The sequence below is a fragment of the Gossypium hirsutum genome, chromosome A10 (assembly GCF_007990345.1).
Source record: "Gossypium hirsutum isolate 1008001.06 chromosome A10, Gossypium_hirsutum_v2.1, whole genome shotgun sequence".
Lineage (NCBI taxonomy): Eukaryota > Viridiplantae > Streptophyta > Magnoliopsida > Malvales > Malvaceae > Gossypium > Gossypium hirsutum.
The window spans coordinates 34,367,172-34,383,287 of record NC_053433.1 but is presented as its reverse complement, the minus strand read 5'-3'; the positions used below and the strand labels follow the sequence as shown (position 1 = coordinate 34,383,287).

The following is a 16,116-nucleotide window of genomic DNA, read 5'->3' as shown; positions in this document are numbered from 1 at the left end:
TAGAAACAGTTGAATGAAGAAGATGATAGCTAATTTGGCTTATTTCCCTTTTTTAATTCTTTTAATTATTAGTTTACCAAAATACCCCTAAATTAAAAATATTTTATTACACCCATTTCATGTCTATTTTTGTCCAGCAATAAACCAATGGTCTAACTACCATTTAAGGACCCTCAATTTAAAATTTCATAACAATTGGACACCTCTAGTATGTAGAACTCAACTTTTGCACTTTTTACGATTTAGTCCTTTTGACTAAATTAAGTGTCCGAACGTCAAAATTTTCGAACGAAATTATCACGAAATTATTCCGTGAAATCGTAGACCATAAAAATATAATAAAAAATAAAACTTTCATCACCGGATTTGTGGTCCCGTAACTACTGTTCGGACTAGGCCCAAAATCAGGGTGTTACATAACTTCTCAAATTGATCCCCCAAATAGATAGATTAAGCTATCCCGATTTCAAAAATATCAAAATTACTAAAAACGACCAAGGAAACTTACCCAATTTGGCCATGAAAGTTTCTTCTCTCTTCCTAGGGTTTCCATAGAATATTTTGGGGAAGAAGATAAAAATGATTTTTATTTCTATTTAATAATTTATCATCTCTTAATAATCTTGATTTCCAATTTAGTCCTTAGCCTTTTTTTCTCATTTTCCATGGATGAATCATCCAAAAATATCTACATACTTTTTTATTAATGGTCTAATTACTATATAAGGACCTTAAGTTTTGAATTCCATAGCTATTTGATCCTTGTAGCTACTAGAATCCAACTTTTGCATTTTATGCAATTTGATCCTTCTCATAATTAAACACAAAACTGGTAAAATTTTCTTAACAAAATTTTCATGTGACATTTCTATCATATTATGGAGCATATAATAAAATAAAAATAAATTTTATTTTTGGTTCGGATTTGTGGTCCCGAACCACTATTCCTATTTCACCGAAATTGAGCTGTTACAGGTTTATTCTACTCGATGTCGTTAGGACAGAGATGCCCTTAATGTGATTACGGGTACGTTCTTTATTTATGATATTCTGTATGTTGCATTGATAGATATAGGGTCAACACACTCGTACGTAGCTAGTTCTATTTTTGAAAACTTGGGGATTGTGGTTGAGAGTACTTCGGGTGAGATTTCGGTACTGAGTCCACTGGGTCAATCTATTCGGGTTAATAGATTTTATAGGAATGTACTGTTGGAAGTTCAAGGGGTTGTATTTTTGGCAAATCTAATGGAGCTACCGTTTGGAGAGCTCGACTTGATTCTGGGTATGGATGGGTTAATAAAGTACCAAATAAGTTTGGATTGCACTGTTTGGAGAACCGAGGATGATGTGGAAGTGCTTGTGATGAGCATCGTGATTACTTGTCTAACATAATCTCTACTCTAGTGGTCGAAAAACTAGTTCGAAAAGGGTGTGAAGCATATTTGGCCTTAGTGAGTGTTTATGTTTCTGGGGACTCTTCTGTCAAGAACATTAGAACAGTGAGGGAATTTCTGGAAGTATTTCCTAATGAGTTACTGGGTTTACCTCCAAATCGAGAAGTTGAGTTTGACCTTGAGCTTCTACTGGGTATAGCTCTGGTGTCTATCGTTCCATATCGAATGGCACCGAAAGAGCTTATGGAGCTTAAGGCTCAGCTTCAAGAGCTTCTGGATCATGGATTCATCTATCCTAGTGTGTCTCTGTGGAGGGCACCTATTTTTTTGTGAAAAAAAAGGATAGTACCATGAGGATGGGCACTACAAGTTCCTAGTTATACCTTTTGGTTTGATGAACGCTCCAACTACATTCATGGATATGATAAATCCAGTTTTTTAGCCGTATCTAGATCAATTCATTGTAGTTTTTATTGACGATATCCTAATGTACTCTAAGACCAAGGATCAGCATGATGAGCATGTTAGAGTAGTGTTTCAGATACTTCAAGAGAAACAACTCTACACTAAGTTGAGCTAGTGTGAATTCTAGTTGAGAGAAGTGACGTTTCTGGGGTACGTGGTTTCTGTTGAGTGGATCCAAACTGATCCTAGGAAGGTTGAGGCTACTCTTGATTAGAAACAACCTAAGAACGTCTTTGAGATCCACAGTTTTCTGGGTCTTGCAGGTTATTATCAGCTATTTGTTGAGGGGTTCTCGTTGATTGCAACTCCTCTGACTAAGCTTCTGCGTAAAAATGTCCCTTTTGTTTGGACTGATCCGCAACAATCAAGCTTTGAGAAGCTCAAGTATGTTCTGACTCAGGCTCATGTTCTAATACAGCTTAAATCTAGTACAGAGTTTTTGGTTTATGGTGATGCATCATACGTCGGTTTGGGATGTGTACTGATGCAAGATGGTAAGGTTGTAGCTTATGCGTCCCAACAGCTTAAGTCACATGAGGGGAACTATCCAACCCATGATTTTGAGTTAGCTGCCTTGGTGTTTACTTTCAAAATCTGGAGGCACTATCTGTACGGTGAGAGGTGTATCATCTACACCAATCACAAGAACCTCAAATATCTCATTACTCAAAAGAAGTTGAATCTTAGGCGGCGTAGATAGATTGAGCTGCTTAAGGATTAGGATTGTATGATAGAGCATCATCCTGGTAAGGCCAACGTGGTGGACGATGCTCTTAGTCATAGAGTAATGTTTGATTTGAGGGCGATGTTTGCTCGTCTAAGTCTGTTTGAGGATGGGAGTTTGTTAGTTGAGTTGCAAATTAAGCCAACTTGGATTGATCAAATTCGGGATATAAATTGGGGGATAATTCTTTGGTTCTGCATTTTTGTTAAATTGAGAGTGGGAGTACATCGGATTTTAAGCTAAATAATGATGGGGTTCTGTGTTTTCAAGGAAGGGTTTGTGTACCGAATGACTTTGATTTGAGACATCCGATTTTGAGGGAAGTGTAGAGTAGCCCTTATGCTATGCACCTCGATCGAAATAAGATGTATCGAGATCTCTGTGAACTGTACTAGTGGCTAGGTTTGAAATGAGAGGTAACAGAATTAGTTGCTCGTTGTCTGATGTACCGGCAAGTTAAGGCTGAGCATGTAACACCCCTAACCCATGTCCGTTGCTGGAACAGGGTTACAGAGTATTATTAGAGTTTTCAAAACATTTAAAAATAATTCATGTCAATTACTATTCATTTTTCGAGATTATTCATAACGTCCCTTAAATGGACCTTCGAGGCCCAATATAAGTATTAGAATCGAACCGGGACTAAATCGAGAACTCAGAGAATTTTTCGCAAAATTTCTAAAATTTTCCTAGATGCAGGACACAATGCCTGTATGGTCTAGGGACACACCCGTGTGACCCTAAGACACGCCTGTGCTGCGGGTCGTGTTTGATTTTATGTAACTCTCTGACTTGTGCCACACAACCAGCCACACGCTTGTATAAGTAGGTCATCTGATCAATTTAATTTTCAAAAATTAGGTGCAAGGTTCACACGACCAAAACGCACGCCTGTATTCTAGGCCGTGTAGCATACATGTCTGAGACACATGCCCGTGTCTCTGCCCGTGTACACAATTTTGAGCATTCTGTTTCTCAATTTTAAGATGCAGGGGACACGCGGCCAAACAGCACGCCCATGTGCCAGGCCGTGTGTCACACACTGTCAAGACACATGCCCGTATGTCTACCTGTGTGGACAAAATAAAGCCATTTCCTAGCTTTATTTCTCACCCAAACTTGCTAATAACCTACACCAATACTTACAAGTATATACCAGCCATTCCAATCATTATAACTAAACAAATTTTAACATTTAACGCGGTATATCATTACATGCATACATATTTATAATTTTATATTTATTAAGTATATTCATTTAACGTGACTTAATCAATCCATAATATCCATAGAATAACCTTATTAGATATATCAAAAGATAACCTTCACTAGCCATTCCAATGGCTAGATTACAAACAACATTTATAAGCCAACAATGGCCAAGTTACCTATACATGTGATTATACCAAAATGAGTTTATTGTTTATACCAAAACAAGCTAGTGGGTAGTGTGATGATGCACCAACCGATCTCCAACCTTCGCGAACTTCCTAGCACTATAAAACAGATAAAATAAAACCTAATAAGCATTATATGCTTTGTAACACCCCTAACCCATATCCGTTGCCAGAATAGGGTTATGAGGTATTACTGATCAAAACACAACATATAGCATTCATTCACATACATCATTCAATACAACCACATTGTCTCTTATAAAGACCTACGAGGCCTTAAACATGTTTTAGAAATGGTTTGGGACTAAACCGATAACATATGATAATTTCAGAAATCTTAGAAATTTTTTAATCATACAAAGGTCTCAGCCCGTGTGAACAGACCGTGTGCCTCACACGGCTAGTAGACATGCCCGTGTGAACAGACTGTGTGCCTCACACAGCTAGTAGACATGCCCGTGTGATATAGGGTTGCGCGCGGACCAAGATCGAGTTGCCAAGTCACGAGAAACTCCTATGAAAGCTCTAAACGAACAGATCTGAAAATTAAAACAAAGAACAAGATTAAACTAATCAGATCTGAAATTAAATCCCCAAATTCAATTAAATGAGCAGCAAGGAACAAAGAACGAATGAATAAATGAATTCGGAGTTCAAGAAGATGAAGTCGAACTCCAATAGTTAAATCCCACAAGCCGAATCTGCCCAAGAACAAATCGACAATAAAAACCCCAAATTCCAGCAACTTGATTTCCCCAAAATCAGAATGTATTAATCGACAAGAACCCTAGGATTTAGGGATTTTGGTTCGAAACTTTACTGCCCAAAAGTAGACCGATTAAATGGAAGGATCTTGGAGTTAAACAAAGCTGAAACACAAGCAAGAACAGCAAAAAAAAAAGATTAGATAATGAATCGGCACAAGTAGGAATAAAGAAACAAATCGAAACAGCAAGAAATAAAGAAAAGTCCTAAGAACCCTTGAATTCCCGAAAGAATTCACAAATTCCTTCAAACGGCTCTAATCTCCCCTCCAAAGAATATCGATGGCAAGAAGAAGGTTGAAGATGGCTCCCACAATCAAAAGATTGTTAAAACAACTTCTAAAGAAAGCTCAAGAGAGAATTTTTGGAGAAAACCCCAAAGAAAATTCTGCACTCTAACAAACTGAAATGTAATGTATTGAATGATAATAAGATGTTTTTACAAAGGGTGGCTGGCCAATGCTTATATAGGCCTCCAACAAATCCTAATCTCACAAGTAACTAATAAAAATTAAACCTAATTAATAAAATAACAAGGTAAATTCAGCCATGCACTTATATGGGCTGTTTTGGGCTGAATTTTACATGTAATGCTCCTAAAGATTAAAAAATTAAATTAAACAAGTAAGATGTTTACAAATTGGGCCCTTTGACATTTTGGCCTGATTTTCAACTAAGTATGAAGAAATTCTTAATTGGGCTGGGAATTTGCTTATTGGGCCTCGCCTTTAAGAATTTGGGCTTGTGATCCATCTCCTACCGAAATTGGGTCGTTGACGCTCGTAATGGAGATCCAACGCGCTTTGGCTGCAAGATTCGGTTTCTTGGACCAAGATTTCCAAGATTTGAAATCTTGATTTTCTTGATTCTTGAAATCGCTCCGAACAGCAAAATTGGGCCAAGATTCGATCTCTTGATTTTCTTGAAAACAAGAAAGTGAATCTTGATTTTCTTGATTTGAGCCCATCACCTTCTTAAGCTTGGGTTGGGCCTTTGTGACTCGTATCATTCCCCCCTTCCTCAAAAAGATTCGTCCTCGAATCTAAAAAATCAAATGAACTCGACTTTCCTCGATCGAACGGGAATAATGGCAATTGAGTCCACTGAAAAGAATAGCCATGAAATAGTAAATAGCAACGCAAACAAGCTTGTAGTCCAATTATAAGCATAATAGAACAAGTATAACGCATGTGAATGGACAGATTCAGATTACCATGCCTTAATCGACGGTCTATAGATTCACTCACACCTGCATTATCAAAAACAAGAATCTTTTCATCAACCATCAAAATAGATTTATCATCAATAAATAAAATAGGACAGTCAAGCACGTTTCGATCTAAGTGTTCATCCACACGATCTTTGTCGCTATCCGAGGAGTACAAAAGTGTTTCAAAGGTTTCAAGCATCTTACCTTGATAAGCAAAAGAATAAGGGTCGATTTTACCTTTTTCATTTAAAACAAACCTTCGCTCATCGGGGCATAGTGTAGTCGAATCTCCGTTGTTGAGTTAACCTTTGTCAAATGGAACTCAAACTTCATGTACAACCACATAAACTGTTTAAGGCACGAATATAAATTGAAAACAAATTTGGAAAATTTCGTTACCTTATTCTCCAAAACAGATTTGGACAAATTCGAGGATTTTACACAAGGTAAATCAAGAGAATAACAAGTCACGCTTCTTTTCGTAATGACTTTATCAACCACAATCGAAGAGTAACAATTAATCGGATCAAAATGAGGGGATCTTTTAAGAACTAAGTCACCAAAAGTTTGATCAATAATTTTCAAATCTGCACTGGACTCGGTTTCTAAAATTTCCTTACCTCGCTTACCTTCGGGATCATGTAGTGTGATTTCATCTTTGCCTAAGTTGATCGTATGAAAGCATCTTTCATTTGAGAGGTATTGAAGTTGAAAGTTATCTTTCGATCTTTCGGGAACCTGAAAAGTAGTAACACAAGAAAAATTCATATCTTGGTTAGTGGAAACATTCCTCACTACCCATTCCACGTCTTTTTCTTTTGTTTCTTTTTCTAATTCATTTTCTCTTCTTTCTTCAATTTCTTTTTCACTCTCAATCTCTTTTTGCTCTTTTTCATTCTCTTTTTCTTTTTCCTCACTTGTTTTAACAGAATTTTTCAGTTTGATTTGGTCCTCATGGACTTGTTCCGGAGTGAGCGGCACTAAGGTGAGTTTCTTTCCTTGATGCTTGAAAGAATACCTATTGGTACGACCATCGTGAGTGACTTTTCGATCCAGTTGCCATGGTTCTCCTAGCAACAAATGGCAGGCTTGAATAGGCATTACGTCGCACACAACTTCGTCTTGATACTTACCGATAGAAAAGGCGATGCGCACTTGTTGAGTGACCCTAAATTGGCCTTTGTTGCTAAGCCCTTGTAGTTGATAAGGTTGTGGATGCTTGGTAGTGGTTAAGCAAAGCTTTTCCACCATCGTCGTGCTGGCTATGTTCGAGCAACTTTCTCCATCAATAATAACTCTACAAAGCTTACCTTGTACATGGCAGCGAGTATGAAAGAGATGTTCTCGTTGCTGCTCGCTCTTTGGTTTTGCCAAAGATGATTGTCCATGATCATGAAAATCATCATCCATTCTAGGGATACGTTGAGGGCTGCACCTATAGGGCTGGTTATCCCTATCTTCCTTAATTGGATCTCAATATTGATGTTTTTGATTCACTCGTACCTCATTCAAAGTAGTATTCAATGCTTGAAGTGTAGCATTTATTTGTGTGATTGCAGCAGTATGTTCGTCTAACTGTTGTTGGACTTTCATAAGTGCATCATTATTATCACCTTTAGACATCTTCAAAACCTGTAAAAAATAAACACTCAACACTCAAAAATAAAAGTTATCAAACCTCACCGTTAATCACTCAAAAAGAAAAATCAAATTCTCAATGAGGTCGAATTCAATCTTGTGAGTTCTTTATCAGAGTTTATATCAACCAATTAGAGAGTGTGAACCAAACTACCAAAGAATCCTAATTTGCACTAGGATGCCAAAAACTGACGAGACACCAATTGATTCGTGTTGCACCGAGGAAGAAGTTGTGCACACGTTTAAATCCTACTAACACAAGAAACAAGAAGGTGTTAGATAATGTAAAGGAAGAATAAAGGTAAACAAATGAAAACCTACAGCTAAGAATCAATAAAAATTGCTGAAAACAGAAAACCCGAAAAACTGCGGAGTAACTTGACAACTTCGTTCGAGGTGTTCCTGATCTCCAAAAATCACGAAATTAAATTTGGAGTGTCCTTATATATTGAATTTTAGATCTGGAAATTTTGGGCACCAAATTCAACCCGCTGAATCTTTTTTAAAATTTTTATTGAATTTCGTATTTTTTTGATTTTTTGACTGATTTTTTTGCGGGAATAATTTTTTTATATTCAATCACAGTGCCAAAAACATGTATGTAAAATTTCAGATCAATAGGACAACGTTTACCCACTCAAATGAATTTTTCTGAACAATTTTTCTGGGTAAAACTGCTGTTTATGCTTTAAAAAATAGAGATCAGTTTAGAAATCAACCAAGAACACCCAAAACGCCCAAAATCTGATACCAAATGATATAGGGTTGCGCGCGGACCAAGATCGAGTTGCCAAGTCACGAGAAACTCCTACGAAAGCTCTAAACGAACAGATCTGAAAATTAAAACAAATAATAAGATTAAACTAATCAGATCTGAAATTAAATCCCCAAATTCTATTAAATGAGCAGCAAGGAACAAAGAACGAATGAATAAATGAATTCGGAGTTCAAGAAGATGAAGTCGAACTCCAATAGTGAAATCCCACAAGCCGAATCTGCCCAAGAACAAATCGACAATAAAAACCCCAAATTCCAGCAACTTGATTTCCCCAAAATCAAAATGTATTAATCGACAAGAACCCTAGGATTTAGGGATTTTGGTTCGAAACTTTACTGCCCAAAAGTAGACCGATTAAATGGAAGGATCTTGGAGTTAAGCAAAGCTGAAACACAAGCAAGAACAGCAAAAAAAAAGATTAGATAATGAATCGGCACAAGTAGGAATAAAGAAACAAATCGAAACAGCAAGAAATAAAGAAAAGTCCTAAGAACCCTTGAATTCCCGAAAGAATTCACAAATTCCTTCAAACGGCTCTAATCTCCCCTCCAAAGAATATCGATGGCAAGAAGAAGGTTGAAGATGGCTCCCACAATCAAAAGATTGTTAAAACAACTTCTAAAGAAAGCTCAAGAGAGAATTCTTGGAGAAAACCCCAAAGAAAATTCTGCACTCTAACAAACTGAAATGTAATGTATTGAATGATAATAAGATGTTTTTACAAAGGGTGGCTGGCCAATGCTTATATAGGCCTCCAACAAATCCTAATCTCACAAGTAACTAATAAAAATTAAACCTAATTAATAAAATAACAAGGTAAATTCAGCCATGCACTTATATGGGCTGTTTTGGGCCGAATTTTACATGTAATGCTCCTAAAGATTAAAAAATTAAATTAAACAAGTAAGATGTTTACAAATTGGGCCCTTTGACATTTTGGCCTGATTTTCAACTAAGTATGAAGAAATTCTTGATTGGGCTGGGAATTTGCTTATTGGGCCTCGCCTTTAAGAATTTGGGCTTGTGATCCATCTCCTACCGAAATTGGGTCGTTGACGCTCGTAATGGAGATCCAACGCGCTTTGGCTGCAAGATTCGGTTTCTTGGACCAAGATTTCCAAGATTTGAAATCTTGATTTTCTTGATTCTTGAAATCGCTCCGAACAGCAAAATTGGGCCAAGATTCGATTTCTTGATTTTCTTGAAAACAAGAAAGTGAATCTTGATTTTCTTGATTTGAGCCCATCACCTTCTTAAGCTTGGGTTGGGCCTTTGTGACTCGTATCACCGTGTGAACAGACCGTGTGCCTCACATGGCTAGTAGGCACGCCCATGTCTTAGGCCGCGTGGAAACAGGGCATACATACTGACTTGCATCACAAGGTCAAGGACACGCCCCTGTGCCAAGCCATGTGAAAAGGAGAGAGTATATTGACTTGGGTCACACGGCTGACCACACGCACGTGTGTCTAGCCTATGTGCCCTATGAAATGGCCACACACGCTCGTGTGTTAGGCCGTGTGCCATTTAGAGGGGTATACTGACTTATACCACACGGCCAGTCACATGCCCGAGTGTGAGACCGAGTGGAGCATACTGACCTCAATTCAATTTCAACATCTGTCTCTGCCCATGTGGACAAAAATAGGCCATTTGCAAGGCTAATTTGCCACCCATTTTGCATATACCTATAAAACGCAAATGGTACCATTTCATAACACAAATAGGCAACCAAAAATCATCCAACAAATGCACAATTATACTATATACATTTCAACCAAATTCAATATACAAATCCGTAACTATTCAAATATCAATCAATTTATCATGCTTTACTAAGCACATATATATAATTCATCCAACTAAACCAATCCAAACATGCATAATCACGTTAATCACATTCATTCAAGATAAATCTATTACCAAACATTAAAATAGAACCATTGCACATTCATAAAGCATCACCAAGTTTATCATCTTATGCCAACTCAAACGGCCAAAATACATATCCATCAAACATACCAAAATGAATCAAGCATATACATGCCACATACCATATATATATGACTTCAAAAGTACCAAATTAGATGATCGATAGTACGATGATGTTCCCGATGACTTCCAGATCCGAGCTAGCCTTGATTCTCTATAAAACATAGGAAAATAACACAAAGTAAGCTTTACAGCTTAAAGTAAGCTTTACAGCTTAGTAAGTTCGTATTAACTTAATGAGAAACTTCACTATTCAATCACAATTCAATCAATATAAATGCAAGACAACAGAAATACATTAAGTCTTAAACCATTCAAGCATTCATTTAATAGTTTACCAAGAATTCATCCATTTCATAGATTCAATGTTTATAAACTTTACGTACTTACCTGCACTAACTCATATCAATCTCATTTTAATCCACCTCTTTTAGTTTCCCATTGAACCATCTAGAATAGAAGCTAGATATTTAATGATCTCAATCGATAAGTACCTATACCATGGCTCATAGCCAAATCAAGTTAACTCTTCTCAAAATACCTATACCATGGCCCATAGCCTAATCAAGGTATAACTCGCACCCGAAGTGTCAATATCACGGCTTGAAGCCAACTTAATACTCTAATGACATGTCATTAATATCCTAGACTATTCCTAAGGTTCAACTGAGAATTTCCAATACCAAATCATAGTCAAATCATTTCAAATCGCTGTCGAATCTTTTTTGAATCATGGTCAAACAAGTTCATAGTCTAAAATTTACAATTTATGCAATATCAAAGCATTTAAATACAATTATAATAGAGATCGTTACATACGAACTTACCTTTAGTATGAAAATGATGAAATAAGTCAATTACTCGATAATCTTTCCTTTCCACGGATCTAATTCTGCATACCTCTTTTCTTAATCTAAATATATTCAAAATTAACTTATTCAATCACATATTCTTTTAAATTAGTCTATAACACGCATTTAAGAAAATTTGCATATTAGCTTTTAAACTTCCACATTTTCACAATTTATTCCTTATTTCATAAATACACAAAATTCACATAATTTCACTCAACCCATACTTGGCTGAATTGCATATAAGTCCCTAAAAGCCCAAAACTTTCATTTATTTTACATTTCAACCACTTAATTTTCATATTTTTCAATTTAACCCCTATTTTACATTTTTGTCAAAAATCACTTTATAAAAACTATTAATCTATCAATTAACCTTCATAATCTATCATCAATCATCAAATTACTTAAGCATTCAACAATGGCAATATGTTAAACCTTTAAAAATTTCAAAATCTAAGTTATGGGCTAGCTAGAATACAAAGCAACGATCTCAAACATTAAAATCATCAAAATCGGATAAAAAATCATACGTTAATTGCCTGAATTAACCTAGCCGAATGTAAAACCCTATTTTAGCTTTTCTACAAGCTTCATTCAGCCAAAAATGATTATAACCAAATGGCTTTATATTTTGTTTTATTTATTATTACTTAATTAATCAACTTACTAATACAACCTTTATTATAAACATATAAAACATATAATGGATGTCCATTAATGTCCATTAACCTTTAAAATGGTCTAATTACCATTTAAAGCCATCATATTTAAAAGCCAAAGTAATTTGACACCTTTAACTAATAGAATGCAAATTTTGCATTTTACGCAATTTAGTCCTTTTTCTCAAATTGAGCTATTAAACAATAAAAATTAGTTCACGAAATTTTCACACATACATACTATCATGCTGTAAACACATAAAATAATATTAAAATAATTTTCCAAAATTAGATTTGTGGCCCCGAAACTACTGTTCTGATTTAGCTGAAACCGGGCTGTTACACGCTTAGTATGTTTATATAACAGGAATTAAACTTACCAATCTCATTTATTAAATTTAATCATGCACTAAATCAAACAAGTTGGTTACATAAGTCTCATGTATATCAAATAATGATAGATGAGCTCATTATGGAACACTTCATCAAATAATTCAAAAAAAAACATTTAAGGCATATTTCTATTTATCTCACCATTTTTCTCATGTCAAGAGTTTTATCCTTTGAATTATTGAAATATCGATGGATGCTCAATTAGTACACTCAAGATGTACATATCTATAAACCATCAATTCTTATTCAGGGAGCATACTCTCGAGCCATATGTCAAGATGCTCAAACGAGCCATGTAATCATGTATCAGGACACTTATTTGGGCTAATTTGTAAACTCATAAGAATTTAATCAGGGAGCTCATAGAGTTGTTTAGGTATCTCTGAAGAGATAATATCAAGGAGCACCAAATAAGGTAATAAGGAGTTCAAGCTAGCTTAACAAGACACTCATGTAGAGTTGCGTTTGTGTCTGTATTAAATGCAGGATCACAACCGATTGAAACATGTATTAGGACGCTCAGAAAAAGCTGCGGTAGTGCGCAACATGCTAAATCACTGCCGATCAGAATGCTCGAAGGAACTATATAAAAGGATGCTTGAGAGGCTATATCTATATCGGGATTACTCATCCGAGCTAATTCCCTTCTGCAACATATGCAGAATCATATTCATATACGGAAAATCACATGTATCCATCGATTTTCATTATTCAATCGGAACATAACATTTTAATGACCTATTCTATCATGTGATCATTCATATATTTATAACATTCATATAGTCATATAAACATTTACTTCATTCAAATTGAATATAACATTCAATTCAAACATGTTAATATACATAAAGAAGTTACACGAACTTACCTCAATAATATTTCGTACAAGAAAATTTACTAATCCGAAACTTTCTCTTTTCCTCGATCTAGCTTTGAATTTGTGTTATTCGGATCGATGTAAATGAATTTAATCATTAATTTCTCACATTTCATATTCTATTGAACTCAATTTACATCCTAGGAAAAATACCCATTTTGCCCCTAAACTTTCCATAAATTCCAATTTCATCCTTAGGCTCGGAATATGAAATTCGTGCAATTTGCTCCTTATTCCAAGCCTCACCAAAATTTTAATATAAAATTTACAGCACATGTATTCTATAAAATTCAAAAATTTTTTCAGTTTTTACAACTTTACAAATCAGTCCCTAAATCATGTTTTCATCAAAATTCACTTTGTAAAAGTTATTTATCTATCAACAACTTTTCATATTCTACCATAAATTTTAAACTTTCAGCATATTCATCCATGGCATAACTTCTATACTTCGATAACTTTTCAAATTAATCCCCAAATAGACAGATTAGACTATCCCGATCTCAAAAATATAAAAATTACTAAAAACAAGGCTTGAATACTTGCCCAATTATGCCAAGAAAGCTTGTTTTCTCTTTCCTAGGGTTTCCATGGAATATTTCTGGAAGAAGATGATATAAAATGATTTTGATTTCTTATTAATTATTTATCATGCATTAATTTTTTCTCTTTTCCAATTTAATCCTTGCATTTTTTTAATTTTTCCATGGATGAATCATCAAAAATATCCACTCACTTTTCTTTAATGGTCTAATTACTATATAAGGACCTCAAGTTTTGAATTCCATATATATTTGATCCTTCTAGCTACTAGAATCTAACTTTTGTATTTTATGCACTTTGGTCCTATCTGTAATTAAGCACAAAATCAATAAAATTTTCTTATCAGAATTTCTTATGACATTCCTATCAAAATACTAACCACGCAAAAATATAAAAATAAATTTTCTTTTTGGCTCGGATTTGTGGTCCCGAAACCACTATTTCGATTTCACTAAAAATGGGCTATTACAGAGCACTAGTTACCTTTGGGTTTGCTTCAACCCTTTAAGATTCCCTTATGGAAACGGTAAATTGTGACGACGGATTTTGTTAGTGGGTTACCTTTAACACCTACTAAGAAGGATTCTGTATGGGTCAGCGTGGATTAGTTGACCAAGTCTGCCCATTTCATTTCGGTTCGAAAAGATTATTCTCTGTAGAAGTTGGCCAAGCTGGACATTTTTGAGATTGTGAGACTCCACGGGGTTTTGGTTTCGATAATCTCTAATAGGGATCCTTGCTTCACTTCTCGATTTTGGAAAACACTTCATGAAGCTTTCGGTTCAAGATTGGACTTCAATATTACATTCCATCCTCAGGTCGATGGTCAATCTAAGAGGGTGATTCAGATACTGGAGGATATGCTTCGGTGTTGTGTGATTGATTTTCGAGGGAGTTGGGAGGATTTTTTCTTGTTAGTTGAGTTCGCCTACAATAACAATTTTTAGTTTATCATTCATATGAAACCTTACGAGGCTCGTACGGTCATAACTGTCACACTCCATTGTGTTGGACTGAGTTGGGTGAGCGACAGGTTTTAGGTCCTAAGTTGGTTTCTAAGACTGAAGAAAAAATTAGACTGATACGAGATCATCTTAAGACAACTTCTGATAGACAGAAGTGCTATGCAGATCTGAAAATGAGGGATATCGATTACTCTATGGGTGACTTTGTTTTCCTTAAGGCATCTCTGTGGAAGAAAGTTCTGCGGTTCGGACGTAAAGGCAAGTTGAGCCCTAGGTTCATTGGGCCATATCAGATTCTGATCGCTTATCAGCTGGACCTACCTCTAGAGTTAGACCATATTCATGATGTGTTCCACATCTTTATGTTGAAGTAGTACCGATCTAATCCATCTCAAGTTATTTCCGTTGAGGAGATCAAGGTTAGACCAGATTTGACATTTAAGGAGGAGCCGATTCAGATCTTGAACCAGGATGTCAAGGTTCTGAGAAAGAAGGTTATTCCATTGGTTAAGGTTCTATGGCAGATTCATGGCACTAAGGAAGCCACATGGGAACTTGAGGACTCGATGTGTCAGCCGCATCCTCACCTATTCGAATCAAGTAAATTTCAAGGTCAAAATTTCATTTAGGGGGTAAAGTTGTAATGCCCTGAAATATTTAATTTTATTTTTGTGAATTCTTTCACAAATATGTATTTGATTCAGTGGCTATGTATTTTGGGTGTGTATGAGGTCTTGGGTTCAAGTCTCACTTTCTGGAAATTTTTGCTATTTTTTACCCTAGCCTATCCCTTAGCAATTTGTCTTATATTCTATTGTTAGTCAAATCATATCAGAATGAGCCTGTTGATATGAGTAGTAAGATGTTGGCTTTCCCTAGGGTCTCATGTTCAAATCCTCGTATGAGCATGAATGTTAATTTTTGTGTTAATTGTGTGATAGAGGTTTGATGGAAGTGAAATTATAAGGTAGTTAAGAGTTAGTGGGTTAGTTAGCTAGTGGGATAATGTGGAGGTTAAGATATTGTGGGAGTTAATTTAATTTTAATTTTATTTCCCTTTTCCCAAAAAATATTTTCCTCCTTAGTTTTGACGTTCTTCTTCTCTATTTCCTAAATTTTTTTTTGACATTCTTCCATTCTCTCATTTCTTTTGCAAAAATTCTATTGTTGCTCCCCTCTTCGATTTCGGTTGTGGTAGTTGTGCTTTTGGGGTTTTTGATTTGTGCCGATTAGGTAAGTTTGTGTTAGTAGTTCATTTCAATTTTGCGTTGTGGGGGATTTCAATTTTGTTTTACAGAATCCATTGATACTATTTGTTAATTCTCGTTTAGGGGAAAGGCAAGAGGCGGCTGGTGCTCCCTTGTCGATTTGAGTGTTGTGTGTTCGACTCGTTAGTGGTAAGTGATTTGCATGTAATTTAGTTGTGAGAGGTGTTTATCGGAATCAATTCTTAGTTAAAT

At 35.6% G+C, this 16,116-nt stretch overlaps 1 protein-coding gene across 1 annotated transcript; it reads left to right on the top strand.

The window, feature by feature from the left end:
* Nucleotides 1-1,248: 1,248 nt before the first annotated feature.
* LOC107895640 (uncharacterized) lies at nt 1,249-15,030 on the top strand. The gene is made up of 4 exons (XM_016820889.1): nt 1,249-1,285; nt 1,408-1,695; nt 2,126-2,340; nt 14,725-15,030. The coding sequence occupies exons 1-4, from the start codon at nt 1,249-1,251 to the stop codon at nt 15,028-15,030; spliced, it is 846 nt and encodes a 281-aa protein (XP_016676378.1).
* The last annotated feature ends 1,086 nt before the right edge of the window (nt 15,031-16,116 follow it).